Here is a 24,256-nt window from a genome sequence, read left to right on the forward strand (position 1 = left end):
AGTATTAGAAACTAATATATTCTATTTTAATGTGCGAAAACTGAGTACTTTCACACTTTTATTAACTAATAAAACTACCGCTTTATGTTTTGTTGAGTGCTTTATTCTCAAGATATGTTAATTATATATATTTAATCTCTCTCTGATATTTAGCATATAAAATTAACTTTAGGGTTCTTATTCACTCGAGTGTTACTTTGTACAGCATAACTAGCTCAGTGCTATGGATAATTTCTCATACTAAAACAATCACCTTTTTTTCTTCCTATCCTCCTTTTTTCCCTAACAGTGAAACAAAACAAAGCAAACAAAACAAGCACAAAAACAAAAACAACAACCAACCTCTGTTTAGTAATCATTGTTACACTATAAATCATACATCGCTTACTTGTAAAACAAAAACGTATACCAACCCTGCACAAAATACCGTGAAGTATAAATAAAAATATGTTTTCTGTTGTATGTGAGTCCAATGTTTGGAAACCTACAACACTTTAGCAAAATATAATAGTAATCACTTGATACAAATTTGCAAAACCATGTAATACTCCTCATTTAAAGTCTAACCAACGGTGTTAAAGGAGACTGAAAGTTTTACTAACTCACAAGGGCTGTTATACATAACCTTTTTTTTTTTTTTTTTTTTTTTTAAGTTTTGCATGGTCATTTTAACTTAAATGAGTGTCCAAGTGTCTCCATTGATTCTGTTCAACCTTCTGAACTATAAGAATTCGAGAGCAAACTTGTCAAGTGAAGAAGAATCACTGCAAAACCAGCAGGGCAAGGACCAAAGGAGGGTACTTTTCTGAAGAAATAGCATTCATATTTTTGAAGAACTCTTCCTCTATAGCATAGAAAAGACTCCAAGAAAGAAATCTGCAACCCACAATGGACATTTTTTGCTGTACCTTGCTGTGTTTTTCATGCTGTGCACTGCTTTAAATTGTTTTCATGGGCACTGTCTTTTTTAAAGAGAAAAATTATTTTCCTAGTCCTTTTTCTTCTGCTTTCTAGCTCCTGTAATTGAGAGTTTTATTTTTCTGTTGCTGAAAAATTATGAATTTAATAACTTTATATGTATACGTACCATATATATGTGTATGTCTGCATACACATTCTGAATTTTCATTGCAATTTTTTTTTTTTTTTAGTTCTGTTTACTAATAGATGCAATGACTTAATTATCCGTTGTTGACATTAAAGTTTTCAGGAGTTATACATTGCCTTTTAACTACAACTGATGAAGTTAAAGAACAAGCAAAACTGTGCTTCTTCTCAGTGTGGAAACCATGCTGGATGGGTGGTGTTCAGATTTTGTAAAAAAAAATAAAATAATAATAACTCCACAGCATATCAGAAAATTAATGTTAGACTCAAGACTCTAATGCTTAGAAAAAAGTAAAGTATTCTTGGCAGTGCTATGTTAATTGTTCAACTTGAAGATCTTAGAAGTTTTTTTCAGATCTAAATGATTCTATGATTCCATGAACCATCTCATAATAAAAGTGAGATTAAGTGGGTTTAACACCTGCATGGTGTATTCCAGCAACATATTGAAAGCAGATGATCTAAAAATATATTTTTAAAGCAGTTGATGAAATATCTAATGCTTTTTTATGTATATTTAATATATTGCAATTTTAAGTGACAAGAAATCTAGTAGTTTTATGCACGAAACAGAAAGATTTTAGTGAGATTTTTGTAAAGACCGTGGCAGAAAACTACAGATAGCTGATGCTCCAGGTAAAATTCTGTAAAACAAGCCTTCCCCCAACGAAAATTTTTAAATGGAACCAAAAAATCTTAGAATAATAAAATCATTCAGGTTTGAGAAGACCTCTAAGATCATCTAGTACAACCCTTAACAGTACTGACAAGTGTATACCCATCCAAACCAGGAGCAACCAGTTTCTCTATAAGAATGCTGTGGGAAATGATGTTAAAAGCCTTACCAAAGTCTAGGTAGACCACTTCTACAGACAGTCCTTCATCCACTAAGCACTTCAACTTGTCACAGAAGGAGACCAGCTTCATCAAGGCCTTTCATAAATGCATGTTGATTGGGCCTGATAAGTTCTGTAAGTGCTGTGTGATGGCACTCAAGACAATCAGCTCCATGAGTTTCTCCGACACTGAGGCCAGACTAACAGGCCTGTAGTTTCCCAGATCCTCCTTCCTGTGCTTCTTGTCAATGGATGTCACATTTGCTGGCTACCAGTCAGGTGGAACCTCCCCTTATAGCCATGATGGAAGAAGGGAGGCTTGGCAAGCATTTCTGCCAGCTCCTTCAGTACACTCCAGTGGATCCCATTTGGCCCCATAGACTTGTATACATATAATTAGAGTAGTGGGTTCCTTGTGGATTATGAGGGCTTCATTCTGCTCCTTGTGCCTATCTACCAGTTCAGGGGACTGTGTATCCAGAAAATAACTAGTCTTGCTGCTAAAGACACACAACCTCACCACTTAGAAACAAGGAATTTATTTTCTAAACAGTTTGGTGGTTTTACTCAGGTGGGCAGCTGAACTCCTTCACAACTGCGCTCTCATTCCTCCTCAAAGGGAAGAGGGGAGAAAATATGATGAAATGAGCTCAAGGGCTGAGATAAGGAAAGGGAGATCACTCAACAATTGTCATCATGGATAAAACAGACTCAGCATAGGGAGATAGTAAGATTCCTTGCCTATTACTAACAAGCTAGAGAAGTGAGAAACAAAGAAAACAAACTAAAAACACCTTCCCCCTATCCACCTTCTTCCACCTCCTCTCCCTGAGTGGCACAGTGGAACAGGGAATGGGGCTGCAGTCACTCTACAACACTTTGTCTCATCCGCTCCTTCATGGTCACTCTCTTACCTTGTCCCAAGAGAGATCCCTCCCACAGGATGCTGTCCTTCCCAAACTGATCCTGTGGGGGCTTCCCACAGGCAGCAGCTCTTCAAGAACTGCTTCAACATGTGTCTGTACCATGGGGTCCATCTGTCAGGAGCAAATTGCTCCAGCATGAGTCCCCCGCAGGTGGCAGCTCCCCCCTTATTCCCTGCTCCTGTGGGTGCTCCTCTCCACAGGCTGCAGTGCGGAGATCTGCTCCATGTGGGACCCATGGGCTATAGGGTGACAGCCTGCTCTCCCAGGGGCCCACAGACCACAGGGGAACTTCTGTTCCAGTGCCCGGAGAACCTCCTCTTCCTCCTTCTTCAAAGACCTTGGTGTCTGCAAGGCTGTTTCTCACTCCTCACTCTCCCAAAAGCTCTTGTGCAGCTTTTTTTTTTTTTTTTTCCCTTTCTTAAATCTGCTCTCACAGAGGTGCAGACAACATCACTTATTGGCTTCACTCTGCCTGGTGGTGGGTCCCTTTTGGAGCTGGCTGAAACATGGGACAGCTTCTGGATTCTTCTTACAGAGCCACCCCTGCGGCCCGTGTTACTAAAAACTTGTCATGTAAAGGCATTACAACAAGGGAGTTAAATAAGGCCAAACATCAAAATTGTCAACATGAACTTGAGAAGGAAAATATGGTGACACTGACAAAGTTATGCTGACAATATTGACTGCATAATTGAAACTATAGTAATATCTACTTCATGGCACCCGTGACTCCTACTATCACATATCTGAAGTTGTTTCCTCTTCCTTCAATTCCATCTTATGATCTCCTTGCTGCCTACCCCAAGTTCTGTTGCAAAATACTCTAACTCTCTTCCATACTCCTTCATGTATCTGTATGCAAAGTGAGCATGTGTTTAGATGATCTGAAAATGAAGATGTACAGGTTTCCATCCCACTTTAAAACCTATGTAACATTGATCTCAGTTTAGGGTTTATTTCCCTCTAAAGAGAGTGGATAAAAATAAGTCTGGTCACTGGGTCACTGTTTGAAAAACATTAAAGTACAACATTAAAGAATATCAGACTTGCTTTCTACTTGATATTTTCTCCTTATGTGTAGTTCCAAAATATCTTTTAGGCATTTCTTTTGCAAATACTCCTGATTTTATCAATCATGAAAACATGGGAACCATCACTTATTTAAAAAAAAAAAATTGGCAAGTTCCATGGTGTTTTATAATTCATGCAAATATTTTCATATTTTTGAACACACATCTTTTTTAGGTGAGGTAACACTGACTAGCAAAATTTTTTTTTTTTTTCTGAGAAGTAATTCTTTTAATAATGTAGCTTGCAGCTAAGACATAACTACTAAGAAACAAACTGAGCTCACTTCCTATTTATGAAAAGAGGGCCCTGAAACCAGACTCACAAGATCAAGGCCTGACTTGGGTACCAGTGAAGGTAGATTTTAATGTAAAGTAAAAACAAAATTAAGACTAATTTAGAGAAGTTAAAATATGTGTAAAATTCAGATACATGTTTTGGGTAAATTAAAACATTAGATTTCACTATAATTTTTGCTTGTTTGCTTGTTTTGCCACATGAAAGAATACTAATACTTTTGGTTATTAATGAACATATTGTATTGTTTTTAGGAAGGACAGAGTTAATTTTCTTCATAGTAGCTCATATAGTGGTATCTTCTTGATTTTTGACCAAAAAAGTGTTGATGACACACCTATATTTTAGTTGTTACTAAACAGTGCTTACTTAGTTGTTACTTAAACAGTGCTCAGAGTTTTTTCTGCTTCTCAAACAGCTCTGCTAGTGAGGAGTCTGGTGTTGCACGAGAAGTTGGGAAGGGACACAGCCAGGACAACTGAACCAAACAGACCAAACAGATATCCCACACCACATGGTGTTGTGCTAAGCAGTAAAATCCAGTGGAAAGAAGGCGGAAGGGGGGCATGTTCATAGTTATGGCATTTTTCTTCTGAAGTAAACATTACACATACTGAGGACCTGCTTTCCTTGATATGCCTGAACATCTGCCTGCTTGTGAGAAGTAGTAAATGAATTTCTTGTTCTTCTTTGCTTGCATGTGCATCTTAAACTGTCTTTATCTAAACCCAACGAGTTTTGTCACTTTTACTTTCAGATTTTCTTTCCCATCTCACTGAGGTGTAGTGAGTGAGTGGCTGCCTACCAGAGTTAACACACAACAGCATTATTCCTGAAAATATCATGTTCACATGAAGAAATATAATTTGCTATTCATAAATTCCTATAAGCTGTTTTCTACTAGTCTCTTAAATGTCAGTAATTCACTCAAGAATAAGACTGTAATAATCAGGTTATTCAGGTGATCAGACAGGTTCCAGAAATAGCATCCTAAGCAGCCTGAGAAAAATGGTATTTAAAAGATGTTCCCAGGTTTGTTCCTGTATCAGGATAATGTCTGAAAAAGAAATACCTTTGAAAACATCTAGCACAGGTTCACTAAATCCTTTCCTTAGACAAATATATATATATATTTATATAATCATAGAGCACATTGAAATTAATAATAAAATCTCTGCAATAATTCATGTTTTCCTAGTATCTAGACCTTAATGACCTGCAGCAATTCATGAGTTACCTTCCCACACTTATTTACATAATCAAGTACTGCAGTATAGAAAGCAAGGCATAAAGAACGTCTCTGACAGTCAGGCAAGGTGCTTGGAAAGTTTGAAAAAATTAGATCAAATCTCAAATGAGGTAGCTTTTATATCAGAGGTAGCTTTTATAACAGAAATTTAAGTAGAGACTGAAAAGCACAGGTAGCTATTCAATGTGGATAATAATGTTTTTAGAGTATTAATCTGTTACAGATACTTTTAGGGTTTAATTGAATGAAAATGGGTGTGTGGAGAACCTTATTCCTATCAATTATTGGTTCATCACACATATGTAAAGTTACTCATGCACAAAAGTGTTTGCATAACATTGTAATTTTTGCTTTCTAAAATGAATGTTATTCTGAAATAATTATTTCAGGAAAACACATTCTTTTGGTGCTATGATTAAAACATCTTTTAAGAAGAATGTGTCTCCTAGAAAAACAAGAATACAAGGGCTCCCCAAGGGAAAAAGCAGTTTTTCATTTTCATTTTAGATTAGAATATATACCCATAAGATTCACAACATATTATCATTCTTAAGTTATTTTTTTTTCAAAATACAAGACATTTTACAATAAATTCCTGATTAGCAAAGTAAATTTCCTCACTTAAATTAAATTAATCAATTTACCTTTTGTAAGCTCATTAGGCTTCTGTTCTACATTACTCATGATTAACATTTTTGTATTTTTTGTTTTAATTGCATACATAACATTTTGAAATCGTAGCTACAGTATTAATTAATTAACACAAATTTTTAGATGTGTAAATGAATTTGATCTATGATAGGTTCCTGTCATATTAACATTTGTTTTTAAGCATGGCTGATTTTTGTAGTATTTTCCATCTACACCTTTGTCTACACCTTTGAATTTCATGTTTCTAGAGGAAACTCCATATAGCAGACCCTGGAATGAGAATAGAAAAAGGTGGAGCAGAAAATTTTTAGTCAAGAGAGCAGTTTGTAATATGAAAATATAAATTGTATAATGACTACAATAAGTTCCAACTTTTTGAAGTTTTACATTATGAACAATTCTTAAGTAACAATTCTTTTACAGAAAAAAAAAAAAAAAAGTTAAAACAATATGAGCAAGGAAGAAAGGAAAGAAAAAGACAGAGAAAGAGAAAAGGCAAGAAGGATAGATTTTTTTTTCTTTGTCTAATGAAAGGGTAAAATATAGCCAGACAGTGAAGGACGGCATTAAGTGTAAGATTATAGACATAAGGCACAGTCTGACATTTTACAGCTGTAAAAATACTGGCTTTGTTTCTCAGCTAATAAGCTATTGCTATTATGTCCTTTGTTATGTCTGTGGGGAGCAACAACTACATATAAGAATTGTAATACAAGTATGTTATGATTTTTCAAATTATTAGGCTCTCCTATCATTACTGGATTGAACTAGAATAGTAGTGTACAAACAGAACTCAAACTTTCCAGGGGGTTGCTTTAAACTATTTCTACCAATTTAGGTCTAAGGCATTAAGACTTAAATAAAATAAGATTTTCCTGATAATTTTGTTTTCTATGTGGTTTCTATTCATCAATTTTAACATATTTTACTGCTTACAGGGTAAACAAAAAATGAAAAGCAGGCGATAGGGAAAAAAAAATAAAAATTAAATAATTAAAAAATTGCCTTATTCTGTATTTGATCAAAACCAGTATATAGATGAAAAATGAAAATGCATATAAACAAGAGAAAAATGAAAATCATGGTCCACTAAAAGATGAAGAACCACTTAATACTCTCAAATTCCTTGTAGGAAATCAATTCTAATTATATGTAATATGTTTGTCCCTGATATTATTATGATATTCTGGTATTCATGACATGAGTCCCACTTCGTCCTGTTAGATTATATTCAGTGTGGACTGCAACCTTGCTTGAACAATTCAAAGGTGCCTTAATGAAGCACCTGGATTTTTGTACCATCATAAGTGTGTTTTGATGGAGGATTGGGAGGAAAGATTTGCATATTTTGGTTTTCCATCACCAGAAATGGGATTATCATTGAAGTGAGAGACAAGATAGGTACTACATGCTAGTCTGAAGTAAGAAACCTGTCTGTCCTGGAGTTTAAACTTTACCACTTCCAGATTTGCCTTCTTTGTGAAGCAATATGTCTAACCATAAGAGATAAGACTCATCCCATTAACATTTATGTCTATGGGAAAAATAAATAAATAAATAAAATAAATAAATAAATAAATAAGTGTTGACTACAAGAAAAGAGAAAATGACTATGTAACTATTCAAACAAGAAATCTCTGATAGATAATTTCTAATTCCTGTCCCCAGCAATACACAATATTGATGGAAATCAAAATTATATAATACTTTGGGTTGGAAGGTTATCTAATTCCCCTGCTGTGGGCAGGAAGACCCACTAAACCAAGTTGCTCAAAGCTCCATCCAACCTTTAAATCCAATCCATTAAACACTTGCAGGGACGGGGCATCCACCACTTCTCCGGGCAACCTGTTCCAGTGCCTCACTACCCTCATAGTAAAGAATTTCTTCCTGATGATGGAAATGATGGGAAGAAGTAGAAATTTGTTTTGAATAATGAGTCAAAGTGGAGAGAGATTTCACTGAAATTATATCAGCCTCCATTATTAGAAATATGAGCTGGATATGAGCCTTCTCATTAAGTTTCTGGAAGCTGGAAATGCTATGAAGATAGCTTTTTCCTCACAAAATATATTAGTTCTGTTTGTTCTGAAAAAAAAAAAAAATAATTAGCAAGTATTGCATCAGTTTTATGATCTAGATTAATTTAAAAACTGCAATAATTCTGGTCTGAATCTGTTTGTCACTAAAATAAATGACTAGCAACAGTAGATGTATTTATTCACTTATTTAATTTAGGATTATGTATTGTAATTGTTAAGGACAAAAATTGGGATTAAGCAATACTACAAATCATTGTGCTATTTACTTAAAGTTTTTAAAACAGTCATATGGAAAGTAGTGGTAAAGATCATTGTTTGTAAAGTAGCTGGACAAGAATGAACAATTTTGGAAGAGAAAAAAAAGTAAGCAAGCTCAGTGACAGTAAAATCAGTCCTACTTTATAGATATATATTTTTACGTGCATTATCTTTAGCAGCAACTTCAGTTTCACATAAAAAAAATGTTAAAACTGTAATTAGAGAATAGTACATGCATGTCAAATTTTAAGTATTTAGGAATACATAATAATGTAGGTTCCTCACTAACCTTTTAAATTGAAAAATATTATACATTGCAAAAATGCATGGTGACTCTATGCACTTAAGTCAGAATCACTTCTAGAGTCCTACAGTTCTAGCAAAATGACTGGTTAAAAAAGTTAAAGCTATTATAAACCTGTCACCACTCAGATTTCATAGTAAAATATTATTAAAAACACTGTTTCTTTATTTATATCTACATGTATGTGTATAAACTTGATGTTGATACAAACATGAATAATCACATATATTATTAGTACTCAGCTACTTAAAAGCATAATTGCTTGTATACTGAGCAATATATGAGCACCAAAGATATACCAAAGATAAACCTGTAATACTTACACCATAAAAATGTTGTCATATTTAATATGTAATACAATCTTGCACAACATTCTACTGAGTTTTTATTACAGATCTATTTATTACTGCATCAGTTTTTATTACTGATCTTTCTTTCCTTTATTTCCTCTTCTATTTTATAAGTAATGTTTTCATAGCAGAGATTAGTGACAATCTTTTTTTATACACTTCATCAAAGTCTTAGCAGTGACTTGTCTGATTTATAGGTAAGGTCATGTAACTGTTAAGGTTAGTTAAAGGGCATTTGTCTCTTCTTCTTCCATTCACCTGCATGCTTGACACTATTTTCTGCTGTTCATTACACTGTTCACTTGGTTTTGCCGTCAGTCCAAAAAGTATTAAAATATTTCACTGCTAAAGATGTCCTCTCAAGACATCCATTCATTGCTAGATGCAGCTTTTCATAGCCATTGAAAGGAGATAAGCCTCTTCAATGTTTTTGTTTTTTTGTTTTGTTTTGTTTTTCCTCTTATATTCTAGGTGTATGAGAAAGAATAAAAATAGTAAAAAATTTGCTGATCCCTCTTCCTACTTTGAGAGTAAGCCAAACCTTCTACTCCAAATGTTTAGTTGTATTAGGATTTCAAAGGGAATTTCCAGGTAGGCAACATATTTCTTTCTTGCTGTTCATGTTGCAAATGAACATGGTTAAGTTAGGAGCATATGTACTGTGTAGTGTTTAGTGAAGAGAAAAGTCTTGTGTCAAGTTGCAGAAGCAAAGAAAAAATGATTAGTATTCATAATGTCACCCCAGACTGTGGGAAGTATGCTATGCCAACCAAAGTAATTTTAAAATATAATTTTCACACTGGCTTTTATTATTGTCTTAGTGAAATACCACTCTGGGATCCCATCTACAAGAAGTCAAGTTCATACCTATGCCATACCTTCCTGCAGTCTTGTTCTAGTCACAGAAATTAACAGCAGAACCTAGTGCACTTTTTGCCATCCCTTGAGAACATCCAATAGAATACAGCTGCGTTCTGCATGGGCTCACTGGAACAGGAGTCGTTGTATCCTTCTTAATATAGTCCTGCCAAGAGTAATTTGGCTGTAAACAGTGTAGGCCACAAGGGAAGACTGAAATTTATTTATATGCACCAACAGCAGGCAAGAAAGAATAATGAGAACCACAGGATCTCTTAACATAGTTACATAACGTCCAGCAGAGACAGCAAAGCATGAAAACTAATTTCAGGAACAAAAGCTGTAAACCTTAATATGATCCTAAAAATAAAAATTATAAATAAATTAAAAAAAAAAAAAAAACTTGGAAATAAAATAATTCCTCACTTCCATGATTTTAATTGAAGAAATAGTAGAGCAGAGCAATTAGGTTCTCAGATCTTTACCTAGAGTTTACTATTTAAAATGTTTCATTATAGATGGTACAGAAACTGAAAATGAAATTTGTAAAGGCAATCTAAATCACAGAATTACACATCTCACCAGTGAGATGTTTATTCACCTCTCTCACTGGTAGGAGAGGAGAGGAGAGGAGAGGAGAGGAGAGGAGAGGAGAGGAGAGGAGAGGAGAGGAGAGGAGAGGAGAGGAGAGGAGAGGAGAGGAGAGGAGAGGAGAGGAGAGGAGAGGAGAGGAGAGGAGAGGAGAGGAGAGGAGAGGAGAGGAGAGGAGAGGAGAGGAGAGGAGAGGAGAGGAGAGGAGAGGAGAGGAGAGGAGAGGAGAGGAGAGGAGAGGAGAGGAGAGGAGAGGAGAGGAGAGGAGAGGAGAGGAGAGGAGAGAGGGTGATATGTTCTGCCCTTCTCTGCCCTATCTTAACCCTCGTTCATCCATATTTTCAAGTCACCTGGTTATGGTTGGGAAACTACAAGCAAAATAGCCAACTGTCATCCAAGTCTCCTCTAAATTTTCCTTATTGTCATCCAGTAAAATATGATATTCTGTAGGCAGAAACTGATTGATCAGCATTTCTGTGGTATGTATACAGAGTTACAAGGATGAATAATATCAAGGCTCTCCAGCTATAGGCTTAAGAAATTAAAATCAATAATAGTGTCAAGTGTCACTGAATGATTGACTGTAATGAGCATGATTGTCCATTAGATTTCCATCAGACTTCATGGGTAATATTGATACACAGTTTTGGAGTGTTTTTAAATAATAATAATAATAATAGTACGTTTATTTTCATTGTTCTGTTGTTAGCCTACAAAAAATTAAGATTGTCCTACCACTTGAAGAACAAAGTAGTGTTCACTGGAAGCGTCAGTCATCTGAAGTCCTATCATCTACAAAACTGTTCCAACAGTAATCACAGTAATGTTGCATTTTTTTATAACGTCAATTTTATAAATATTACAGCCACCACTTTACCTCAGAACTGTAGAACTCTGCAAAACTGCAAATGAAAATGACATGAAAACTTTCACCTTTTTTATTTATTTATTGGTTTGTTTCCAGTATTATGCTACTGCTGTGTTACAAATAAATACAAAGTAAGGGTGTTAAGTGAGTTGAGTTTTTTATCATAGAATTGCAGAATATCTGAGTTGGAAGGGACCCACAAGGATCATCAAGTCCAACTCCTGGGTCCCCAAAGGACCATCAAAAAAAAAAAAAGTCAGATCCTGCATCCTGCATCTGAGGCTCTGCTCTGTGAACACTTCCCTAGGGAGCCTGTCCCTGTGCCCAACCACCCTCTCGGTAAAGAACCTTCTCCTAACACCCAGTCTCACCCTCCCCTGTCCCAGCTTCCGTGCCATTCCCTTGGGTCCTGTTGCTGTCCCCAGAGAGCAGAGCTCAGCGCCTGCCCCTCCACTCCCCTCATGAGTAAACTGCAGGCCACCATGATGCCTCCCTTCAGTCTCCTCTTCTTTAGGTTGAACAAACTGAGTGATTTCAGCCACTCCTTATATGTCTTCCCCTCTAAACCCTTTGCCGTCTTTGTTGCACTCCTTTGGACACTCTCTAACAGTTTTATATCTTTCTTATACTGTGGTGCCCAGAACTGAACACACTACTCAAGGTGAGGCCTCACCAGTGCAGAGCAGACCACTGGTTATTTGAACAACAAGCATATCTCAGAATTATTTTTATTTTAGGGTAAATTATAGAGATATACTGTACATTTTGAGAAGAGACAATATATGAAATCTTGTATTGTTTTTAAAGTTAAAGCTTTTGTAAGCTTTAGCATGTCAGACTGGAATTGTCATTTTTAAAATAACATTGCATTTTATTTAACACAAGTATTTAAAATAACAAAAGTAAACATTATTATTGGAGCTCATAAACCTTTAAATAAACAGGATACATCTGCTTTAATTTCTTATTCTGCAGTATTGAGTGTAATATGAAAAAAATTGCTTTGATTAATACAGATTGAATGAAAACTAATGTTTACTTCCTTCAAGCCAGAGATCTTTGAGGCTTTGCTATCATCTCAAATACCTGTAATGGCATAATACCAAACAAATATAATTGGGTTATTTATAATTGGGTTATTAAAGACATTGAGCAATTGTGTTTCAAAGGAGCCAAATGGTCAATAGTGCAAATTAGTGACAACATTATCCTTGCTGAAGATATTTGCACATTAGTAACTTAAAAACTCTGCTTTAAAGAGCAAGTAAACCCTACTTTACTAAATTAGAATATGAGAGAAGACATTTTCCTTCTCCACTGGTGCAAGTCAGGACTGCATCATGGTAGATTGTATAGAGCATTATGAGGTAAGTTTCTAAAATCAGATCTGAAAGAAGTAGCGCTAGCCAGTATATTTTTGTCCAGCTGCCAGAAGTTAAATTCACTTCAGAGCATCACAAACAAAACATAGCAAAAATAAATTTAGGGGAATGTTGCATTGTTTCAACATGCTTTAAGAACTGAGAAAGATAGAATATAAAAGTCAAAATGAAACTTACAGTATGTGAACTACACAGAACTTAACTACATAAATATTTAGCAGAATTTATTGCAATGAATACATCTAAGAATCATACAAAGTTCAATCATAGAAATTTTTAAAAGCTTTAGCACATAATTTTAAGTCTTTACATTTGAAGCCATATCCTCATTAGTTTAACATCTCAGTTTGCTGTTTATAAACTGACAAGGTTTCATGGAAATCTTGGATACAAACTTCAAATGTCAAATTCTGTCCTTTTCAACACAGGTAATTAACTCCACTTGATTCATTCATAAAAATAGTAAGCAGGTCAGGATTTTAGATGTTAAATGTATTTGAATTTTGAAAAAGTCAAGGTCTAGTTTGATCTATCTTTTGTATTACTTTCTCTTGCTTTTGCCCTTATTTTTTTTAACTTGCTATTGGTTAAGTAAAACTATTTGAAATAACTCTGCTAACATACAGATCAATACATCTCATTAATATATTAATGTATCTCCATTAGTGATCTGGGTGATGAAGTAGAGTGCACCCTTAGTAAATTCATGGATGATGCAAAACTGGGGGAGTGGCTAACTTACCACAGGGCCATGCAGCCATCCAGATGGACCTTGTCAGGCTGGAGAGGTGGGCTGACAAAAATCTCATGAAGTTCAATAACAAGAAATACATAGTCATGCACCTGGGGAGGAACAACCCCAAGCACAAGTACATGCTGAAGACCACTCAGCTGGAAAGCAGCTCTGCAGAAAAAGACATGGGAGTCTTGGTAGACACCAAGCTTAACATGAGTTGGCAATGTGCCCCTGCTGCTACAAAAGCTAGTTGTATTCTTGTCTGCATTAGGCAAAGTATTGACAAGATAGTTATCTTTCCCCTCTACTCAGCATTGGTAAGTCCATACCTGGAGTACTGTGTCCAGTTCTGGGCCCCCAGCATAAGACATGGAAAGATTCCAGTGGTGGGCCACCAAGACGATCGGTGGACTGGAGCACCTCTCCTATGAGGAGACTCTGAGAGAGCTGGGGCTATTGGGAAGAGGAGGCTATCCAAAGGGAGGGTGCAAAGAGGATGAAGCCAGGCTCTATTTAGTGGTGCCCAATGCCATGACAAAATACAATGGCCACAAACTGAAAAAAAATAAAATAAAAATAAATACAAATACAAATACAAATACAAACAAAAATAGGTTCTGTCTAAACATCAGGAAGCACTTCTTTCCTGTGTGGATGATGGAGCATTATAGCAGGTTGCCTGTAGATGTTGTGGATCTTTGGAGATCTTCAAAAGACATCTGGACATGGTCCTGGGCAAACAGCGTTAGGTGTCCTTGCTTGAATAGAGTGCATTGGACAAGATGACCTCCAGAGGTCCCTTCCAACCTTAATCATTCTGTGATTCTGTCATTCTGTGAATAGAGTGTAGTCCATTTAACCTGGTTTAGAGAAACAGTACTTCTATCAATGTCATGTTTATTGATCATAAAGATTACATAGTTTGCTTGCCATTTTCCATAATACAGATATTTTAGATCAATGTAGAGGTTAAGTTTTAGCTCTATTTATAAATTCCTGTAACACTTTCTGTACATATGCTTACATACTATTTTGCATAATATGCAATTCTATGTTGTGCTTAAAGAACATGTAAATTACTGATCCATATTTTATAAAGTATATAGAGAAGGTTTATTTCTATTTATACAGACTATTTATATACAAGGGCAATACTAAATTTCTACACATATAATTTATAGTTTCATCTTATCCAAATATAATGAAAGATGCATATTTTAAGAAAATAAAAAGAAAACCACACATAATATATTTAAAATATGGACCCCTAGGGAATTCTATGTTCTTATATAAAAAGCACTTGAGAAAATCCTTGAATTTTCTAGTATAGTTTCACCCAATCTCTAATTAAAGACAGATTTTATTAGAGAACTTTTCATTTGTTTGGCTTTTTTTTATATATATATATTATTTTCCTTAAGCTATAATGTGCTACAGAATAAAGCAAAGAGACAAAAAACAAACAAACAAACAAAAAGACAAAAAAAACCAACATGGTACTCTGATTACTCATTGCCACACATCACTACATCTTGTGGAAATCAGTCCTTAAGCATGTGGTTTCATTTCCTGGGCTGGGAGCACCACATATATAGATCCAGATTAGCAATTGTTTCATTGTTATAGGTTTTCCAGGTTTTGCTGGAGTCGTCGAATATATGTTTAAATTAGCCTGAGCATTTTTATACAGGCAAATTCAGTGACATATTTACTCCCCAAACTGAGACATTGGGTGTCAGCTTCTCTTTGTTTTCCATTTCAGTAGTCAATCTAAAGTAATTTTTCTCCATGCAAGGAGAGACTTAGTTTGAAAGGAGATCAATGGAATTTGAGAATCAAGAAACCCTTGTAAACAATTTCCAGCTAAGCAGTTCAGCTATTAATTGGATTAGTAAACTAACTCAGAATTAGTTTACAGCATTCTTATGATCATTTGATCAATATTATAAGACACAGTTTATACCAGTAAGAATAAGAAGACCAATAGGCAGTATTCCTTGGGAGCTTCTGTTTGAAATCTGCACTACAAAAAAAAGAAAACTCTTTTCACCACTGTGGTTACTGATCATTAAAAGTTAATGTCCCAGTGCTGTCTTCAGTAGTGCTCTTCAGAATGATGGCTCTACCTACTTCTCCAAGGATATTTCATGGCAATCTAGTTACCTGTACACTATTCAATTTACCATGGCTTTCTTTCTCTCACAGTTGATAGTGGCTCTTGCACTTATAGCACATAATTAGCAAGAAAACTTAAGCATAAGTACATAAGTACTTTCATTTAAAAAAAAAAAAAAAGTGGAGAATTTTGATATCTTTAATAAAAAGCTTACTTGTTAACTTCTAATAGAATGAAAAAACATGCAGCACATACTGTATGTATGCTGCAGTGTGGAGAAGAATGCTTGCAGTCTTTGCTTTCTGATTTGTAAATTTTAACAACTTGTGGATGTTTTGTTTGCATGTATGTGTTTGTTTTTAATTAATATTTGTCTTGCAATCTCAATTAAACACAAGTCTGAAGACAAGTCCTAGACGAGGTGATGCTTGTGATAATTTTCATGTCCTCTTCAGATTCAATTCAGGTTCTGAAAGGGACTTTGGCCCTTGAAACATCTATTTTTACCATTACAAATGAGAGCTCCTTGGGACCATATTTGTGAAAATCCTTCTTCACAATATAGGTTATTAAGTGTGAAGGTTACATAGGTTAAAAGTACTTTTTTGATGACAATGAAGGTTTTGATCTTGTTTGAAGACTTTTAATTCAATAAATAAAATTTATATCAGTAACTACTTTGTATGAAGAAATACTTTATGCCAGTAACATATGTTAAAATATATTATGCTTTTACTTCATCAGATGTCATAAAGTAACACATACTTGTAGCAATCCTTGTAAGGTGGAAAGTGCTTATTAAGAGCATGTTTTATGACCAGATATTTAACACTGCTGTAGTTAAACTGGAATATGACAAGCAAAAACAGAATTGTAGCCAGCTGCTCTGGATCTTTAAGTTCCCTGGTTTATTATTATTATTTCCCAGCTGTTACTCCTTGTGGCTCCTTCAGAGCTTCCTTTATCTGCTTTCTTCCTAGACAGGTTCTCACTCTGTAGTCTTTACTGACCGTTTATAACTCATCCCTGCTCTCACTGTGCTCTCCAGTGGGCATGCTCTCCATTTAAAAAGAAATATTATTTAAAATACATTTTATTTTTCTTTTTAAACTGTTTGACTACAGAGATACTATTCATCTTGGCAAATAGAGCCACAGAAATATATTAGAATGATTATAGTCCTGTGTAAATGTAAAGAATAAATAAGATTTATATGGCATTCTATTATCTTATTCTGGAAACATACAACCAGATAGATTGTTGAGAACACCTTTGTAATAAATAGCTCAGTCTTCAAAATAGGACTATAATCAAAGTTTACAATTTATTAAAGGAATAGAGGTAAGCAAACAGCGCTGGGTGCACCAGGAGTCTCTGCTCCACCAAGACGCACACCAGTTACATCAAGTAGCTGATTTTTATGCTCCTAGGCTAATACATATTCATTACTACTTCTAAAAAATACCAGGGTTATTATAATTAGTTTCCAGAATCAAACCCTCCTACTGGAGCATGCGTATCAGTCTCCAGTGGTCCCTCTGGGGGTCTCTGGGGGTCTCTCGTGCTGAAGGCTCATAGTCTTCCTCCCTCTTGTCCTTCTCCTTTGTCCAACTTGGCTGTATGTCAGAGACTTGTGCAACATCCCCTGCAAGCTTTGTCTTTTAGTTGTTCTTCAGCTCTCCCCATCTCCTTAATCTCCTGGCCAGATATGAGAAACTTGCATAGTGTCCCATGCAATAGTCATAATAGTTAGCAGTTACTTTGAAACCCCCCAGATATCAGAGACTTCAAGGAAAAACCTGCAAATACATTTCCCTTCAAGCTCTCTATTGACATGAATTGCTAAAACATTCCTTTGCAAGATACAAGAACTATCTACATTAACCGCTCTGTTTTTCTTAGACTTGTGTTTATACAAGGGTATGTAAGACAGAAGGTCACATTCATCATACCATGCAGCCCTAGCATTATTCCATACTGACACAAATCAGATGAACATATCTCACACCTTAAAAGAGTTAAAATCAGTCCTAACCTGTCTCCATTTCAATGACTGTTTTATCACTCCCATTCCATGATAATGCAGTAGCAGTCTACTTATACAGTGCCAAAAAACATGGTCTGGTTTGAAATTTCTAGAATAGATTGTCATTGACTAGGATGAAAAACTATTATTTTCTCACATACATGATTGTCAATAAGAAAATAATTACACAATCAAATAGATGTGCTTTCTAGAATTTACATTTTTGTTGAGGCTTTTTTGAACATTATATGTCACTGTTTAGACTAGGTCCTTTCAACTCCATTATAGATGTTACTTATTGGTGTCGCAAACAAAAATATCACCAAGTCTTAAAGCAATTTGGTTGGTAGTATACTAAGAAAGTTAACCATAAATATTCCCTTATTCTATTACTACCTGATAGAAGTGATATTGGAAGTCCTATATGCAATTTAAAGAAAGCTGAAACTGACCTTTTTTCACTGCATTTAGGTTACGACCTCTCTCAGACTAAACGTGACATTGGAATGATAGCTCTATGAAAGTGAGTTACAGAGTGAGAGAGCAAGAGACAGTGAGAAAAAAGCAACACACATGCGCATAAAATATTCTCCTAGTCTGGGTCACTCAAAGATTTCCTATGTTCCAGTTTTCCCCTTTTTGTAAAACAGAGAAAATTTAAGATTTTTTCCTCTATGTCCATATTTATGTATATTCCGCCCCACTCCCTGATAGCCTCTGGATGTTTCAGGATGCGGAAGATCATAATTGTTACTGACATTCCCGGTCTTTTCTCTTTCACAGAAAGAGACAGATTCCATTGTGTTTGAGTTCAGACATTTGAGACATTCTTCCAAAACACCACTTCAAAAAAGAGATGACCATTTAATGAGTATTTGATTGATTTGATCTATACCATAGAATTGAAGAAAATTCAGATAATTTCTCTAATTTTGATCTGTGTGGTTCTGTTTATCTAAATACAATTTTCTCCAATCACTATAGTTTTATTTTTAAGTGAAAAAATAAAAATAAAAAAAATAATAAATAAAACCACAAATTTAAATCATCATCACCACCACCAAAAAAACATCCCTACTTTATCATCACTGAGACAAGTCAAAATTTTGTCTTAGCCAACCAAATTTTAACATTTTTAACAGAACCGTTCTCTGGTCTGTTTCACGTTTGATTTCATGCATGACCTTCAGTATAGTTTGAAACATCTTGACTTAGATAGAAGGTAAAGCAGAGCAAGCTGCGGATATAAACCAGTTCACAGAATTTCTAGGTTGGAAGAGACCTCAAGATCATCAAGTCCAACCTCTGACCTAACACTAACAAGTCCTCCACTAAACCATATCCCTAAGATCTACATCTAAATGTCTTTTAAAGACTTCCAGGGATGGTGACTCCACCACTTCCCTGGGCAACCCGTTCCAATGTCTAACAACCCTTTCGGTAAAGAAGTTCTTCCTAAGATCCAACCTAAAACTCCCCTGGTGCAACTTTAGCCCATTCCCCCTCATCCTGTCACCAGGCATGTGGGAGAACAGACCAACCCCTACCTCGCTACAGCCTCCTTTAAGGTATCTGTAGAGAGCAATAAGATCGCCCCTGAGCCTCCTTTTCTCCAGGCTGAACAAGCCCAGCTCCCTCAGCCACTCCTCATAGGACTTGTTCTCCAGACCCCTCACCAGCTTCGTCGTCCTTCTCTGGACTCACTCGAGCACCCCCATGTCCTTCTTGTAGCGAGGGGCCCAAAACTGAACACAGTACTCAAGGTGTGGCCTCACCAGAGCGGAGTACAAGGGGACGATCACCTCCCTAGTCCTGCTGGCCACACTGTTTCTTATGCAAGCCAGGATGCCGTTGGCCTTCTTGGCTGCCTGAGCACACTGCTGGCTCATATTCAGCCGACTATCAACCAATACTCCCAGGTCCTTCTCTGCCAGGCAGCTCTCCAACCACTCATCTCCCAGTCTGTAGCTCTGCTTGGGGTTATTGTGTCCCAGGTGCAGGACCCGGCACTTGGCCTTGCTGACCTTCATGAAGTTGACCTCAGCCCATTGGTCCAGCCTGTCCAGATCCTCCTGCAGAGCCTTCCTACCCTCGAGCAGATCGACACACACTAACTTGGTGTCATCTGCAAACTTACTGAGGGTGCACTCAATGCCCTCATCCAGATCATCGATGAAGATACTAAAGAGGACCAGCCACAGCACCAAGCCCTGGGGAATGCCACTAGTGACTGGCCTCCAACTGGTCTTGACTCCATTTACCACGACTCTTTGGGCCCGGCTATCCAGCCAGTTTCTAACCCAACAAAGCGTTCGTGTCGAATAATTAAACCTGAAGAAGTAGTGTGTCTGATATCCCAGAACTTGTTTTAAAAACCCACTCCACTTTTAGTCTGAGTTAATTTCACTTTTATTAGCAATATTCGCAAACATTAGGAAAAAAACACAACACATATAATAGTAAACAAAAGATTGTTGGGGGTTATTGGTCACATCAACTTTCTGTCTGTGCTGGGCTCTCACCCACTTTGTGATAATTACGGCAGTGACTATAAGGACAAAACAATTTTTATAGCATGGCTCAAAATATTGAACAGTAGGTTACAGCACTTACCAAAATTAAAGAAGAGGGATAAACTGTAAACTATGAAAAAAAGACAAGTTGAATAGTATTTGACAAGCAAGTTGTTATCATCGGGTGTATGACTTCAGTGTAATTGTGCAAATGACAAGAGGAATTTGTTTTTGTGTGATTGAAATCACAAGAACATCTGCCACAAAGAATCAAACAAACAAACAAACGAAACAACAATAAACTTTTTTTTTTTTTTTTTGACAAACAGCAGTTAAGCTGCTGAATAGAATTTAATCGGTACATAGACTTTGTGCTTCTCATTGCAGAAGTGAGCTTAATTCACAATTAAGTCATTCATAAATTTAGGTTTATATGTAACTAGTTTAGTCATTCCAAATACTCTGCAGTTAGAATTTGAATTCAGGTGGCAAATTGCTTCAGCTTTGGCTTTCTGAAGTTCTACTCTCTATCAGCATTACCAATTTGTTTGGATCATCTATTGACACCAGGCAAATTTTTAGAATTTACTTTTGCTTTTAAATAACATTTTATGATCCTACATTGGCTAAATAGCTTCAGATTATATGCCACCAAAATGACTTCTTGTGAACATGGCTCTAGATATGCTGCTTTGCAAAACATCCCTTAGCATATGCAGTATAGGCAACTATGTTAGAAAGAAAAGGTGTTTAAGTATTCATTCTTGTTACTTGGGAAAGTACATATTTTTATGTTGTTACATTCTTTACTAAAATAAAATTAAAAAAAAAAATGAAATGGTTGAGATTTTTTTCATACTTTGGGCCCTTGATTAGTTTTAAAATCTGTAGAAATGAAAACAAAGCGTAATGTACGTACTTGTAATGAACACAAAGTAATGTAAATACATTTTAAGTAAGGAATTCAAATTTAATAAATTGGAATTAAAAAATAATGAAAATAGTAAGTTTCATTATAATAATAAAAATAAGAAAAAATAAGAAAATGCTATGGACCTATGTGTTAGGATAGAAAGTTATAAAAATAACTAATGTGTTATGGATAGTGAATGAACGCCTAGAGTTAACACATTCAAGTTGAGAAAGAACAACTGAATTTTGACATGCTGAACAAGCATGTAATGTAGTCAAAGAATAATTGTGATGTAAGATTTCAAAGTTAACATCTCAGGGTTTTTGTTGTTTGTTTTGGAAAGGAGAGGAACATGGAGCTTAAGATAGGGAAGAAATTAAAGGAACATTAACTTAATCTCAGAATTATGTGAGATTTCAAACAACTTTCCAGAGAAATAAAAATAGAAAAACAAAGGAAAAATGTAGGAAATTGTGAAAAAAAGGCAAAGATTTTTTTTACAAAGATTAAACAAAACCTAGCATGCCAGGCTATTGCAAAATCTTTTTTGAAAGTTGTTTTGTTGTTGTTGTTGTTGTTTTCAAGAAATAGAAAATTCTGTTTCTCCACCCTATCTAAATGTCTATAATTCATATATGATGTTATATAAAATATTCAACAAACTGGAGAAATCAGAAATTGATATGAAGAGAAGGAGATAGCAAAATTGCGGGTGCGAGACCCTCCAATTAATGGTGCAGGGAAGCAATTGATCGACTCAATATGAATGGTAATACAAGCTTCAACTTTATTGTGCAGATATCCAGATATTTATACACACAGCTATAATTATGCCTACTGGTCACTATCCTATTGGCTAAGCCTAAAAGCATTGCAAAAAATACTGTTTCTCCTACTTGCGGTTACAGCACATAAGCTACTCCCTTATTTCCCCAGGCCTCAGATCCACCTGTTTATCTCTCTCTCAAGGACAGACTACTCCTTGCATATTTTCACAAGAATGCTTCTCATCTGGCCTACTCCATGGCTATAAACTCTGCATTTTCTTTGACTTGCTTGTGCAATTCCTCTAGGGACCTGTGCCCTTGCTCTTTGAGCCATTCTTCAACAATTCCCCCTTTTTCTTTTTGTACAAGCAAGACCCCATTTGTCATCTTCGTTACCCCTTTCATAACACAATCATAAGCTATCTTGACAAAAATGATTATCAGCAGTACAATAAGCAGCAATCTCAACCCCTCCTTAATAAGGGATACAAGCCAAGGGGAAAGGTCACCAAACACGGATTTCAACCAGGTATCAAACAGGTTAACATTCACTCATATTCTATTCACATGTTCTTTAGCCAATCCAACCTTCTATGGATCAACTCACTATGATCTGACAAATTAAAACAGCATATTCCTTCAAAGTCCTCACAACCGTGTCCTTGGGCCAGTAGCAAAAAATCAATAGTTGCCCGATTCTGCAACACTGAGTGTTGTAGACTGTCCATATCATCCATCATTTGAGAGAGGATGTCGGTAGTTGCGTTGAACTGTTTCACTGTCCAGCATGTCAACTTTTCTATTTGTGTCAGCGCCCGTGAGGCTGTCACCCCTAGTGTGAAGAAGGAGGCAAATATTCGCGCGGTTGCTGACCGTAATTCAACATCATCTTTACAATCAGTTGTTAGACCTTGAGTGCCTCTTTTCACTCTTCTGGACATCGTCTTGGAGATATTCAGGCAGTCCTGGTGGTGAGGTACAAATAATCTCAATCGACCAAGGTAGCAGGGACCTCTGTACGCATTCGCTGGTATCCCCTGACATGCTCGGTCTCTACAAATTGTCATCCATTCCATGAAGGCCCACACAACAGCCGATAGTTCCAATGTTTGTAGAGTATCTCCTGATGTGGCTGGATGTAGTTGTTGTGATCTGGCGGCATCTGACTGTAGGCAGGCTGCATCACAGGCAGGGCAAGTGTTGGGATCGTGGGCGGCGGCACCATCTCGTGGTGGGCCGGTAGAGTGGGGTTGGAGTATTGCACGGGCTGCCCTCATGCTCTCTAGGCATATCTCTGGCCCTAACTGTATCTGCATCTCCACCGATGCAAATCTCTCAACCCCCATTAATTGCTCGGTAGTTACGTATTCTAAAGGATCTCCCAGTGGTCGGGGCGTGTGAGCATTGATATCACATATGCGTTGCCAATGAGCCTGCCATAGCAGCTGGCCAGACTGTGTCATAATCATTCTTACAATAGTTGTGATGTCCTCAGGACGTAAAATACTGCTGCCCCAAATATAATTAAGCAGCTGCTTGGTCAGCTCACTATGCAACCCACTCTCATTTACTGTGGCTCTCAGCTGGGATAGTAGTTTCCAATCAAGCGGGGTGTGAACTCCCTGCAGACCTGCAGCCCCTTGTCCATAGGTTACTGGGAAAGCCTGATCAGTGAGCAGGCTCAACAATTCAAAGTCCTGAGCGTCTGCCGCCTCTCTGGCTATTGCCTGCCAATTAACCCTTTCTATTCCCTGTGGGGAGGGCTTTGGCAGTGGCTTAGTGGGAGCCTTACGGCTCTCCCTGGGTGTATCCTCTCTCGGTTTTAAAATGAGTTGCCCCACCACCTCCTCCTCGCTGAGACCCCGTTTTCTGCTCCTGAGACTTGTATCCCAGTTTCGGCCATGGTCGGAGGGGGTGGCGCCATAGGCTATGTCTCCTGATCTGCGTCTGGGCTTTTACTAGGAGTGGGGGGTGGTGACGCGCTTTTACTAGGAGGGAGAGGTGGTGACGCCCCAGGGGGCCCCAGCGACAGGTGCCATGGCTTAACAGTTATCGGTTTCCCAGACAGTGGTATAGGTGAGTAATCGCTCCCCACCGAGAACAGTCCCTCTGATTGTTGGGGCTGACCTCCTAACTGCTGGATAGCCACAGCTGCAACTTGCTGTTCTAACTTGTATCTTTTTAAACTATTAATAGTTTCCCGCCACGGTTTCGTTAATTTTTTAACCATTTTATCATCATCTATGGCTAAATCCCACAAGCAGTCCCCATAAGCTCTCCGTTCTTCCACATCAAAGTATGACTCAGGGTTACAAAAAAAACCCTTTGCTACCCCAAAGGCTATAAACCCTGGAATATGCTTAACTCCTTCTACGCCTCGCTTTTCTAAAAAGCGTTT

At 36.7% G+C, this 24,256-nt stretch overlaps 1 protein-coding gene across 1 annotated transcript; it reads right to left on the minus strand.

Annotated features, from left to right (window-relative positions):
- Positions 1 to 21,258: 21,258 nt before the first annotated feature.
- LOC137860183 (uncharacterized) lies at positions 21,259 to 23,811 on the minus strand. The gene has a single exon (XM_068690140.1). The coding sequence runs from the start codon at positions 23,325 to 23,327 to the stop codon at positions 22,422 to 22,424; it is 906 nt and encodes a 301-aa protein (XP_068546241.1). The 5' UTR covers positions 23,328 to 23,811; the 3' UTR covers positions 21,259 to 22,421.
- Positions 23,812 to 24,256: the final 445 nt, after the last annotated feature.

The sequence above is a fragment of the Anas acuta genome, chromosome 1 (genome assembly GCF_963932015.1).
Source record: "Anas acuta chromosome 1, bAnaAcu1.1, whole genome shotgun sequence".
NCBI classification, from domain to species: Eukaryota; Metazoa; Chordata; class Aves; order Anseriformes; family Anatidae; genus Anas; species Anas acuta.

Coding starts and splice junctions, on each gene's coding strand:
- LOC137860183 (XM_068690140.1), bottom strand. CDS start 23,327: ATGATTATGACACAGTCTGGCCAGCTGCTATGGCAGGCTCATTGGCAA.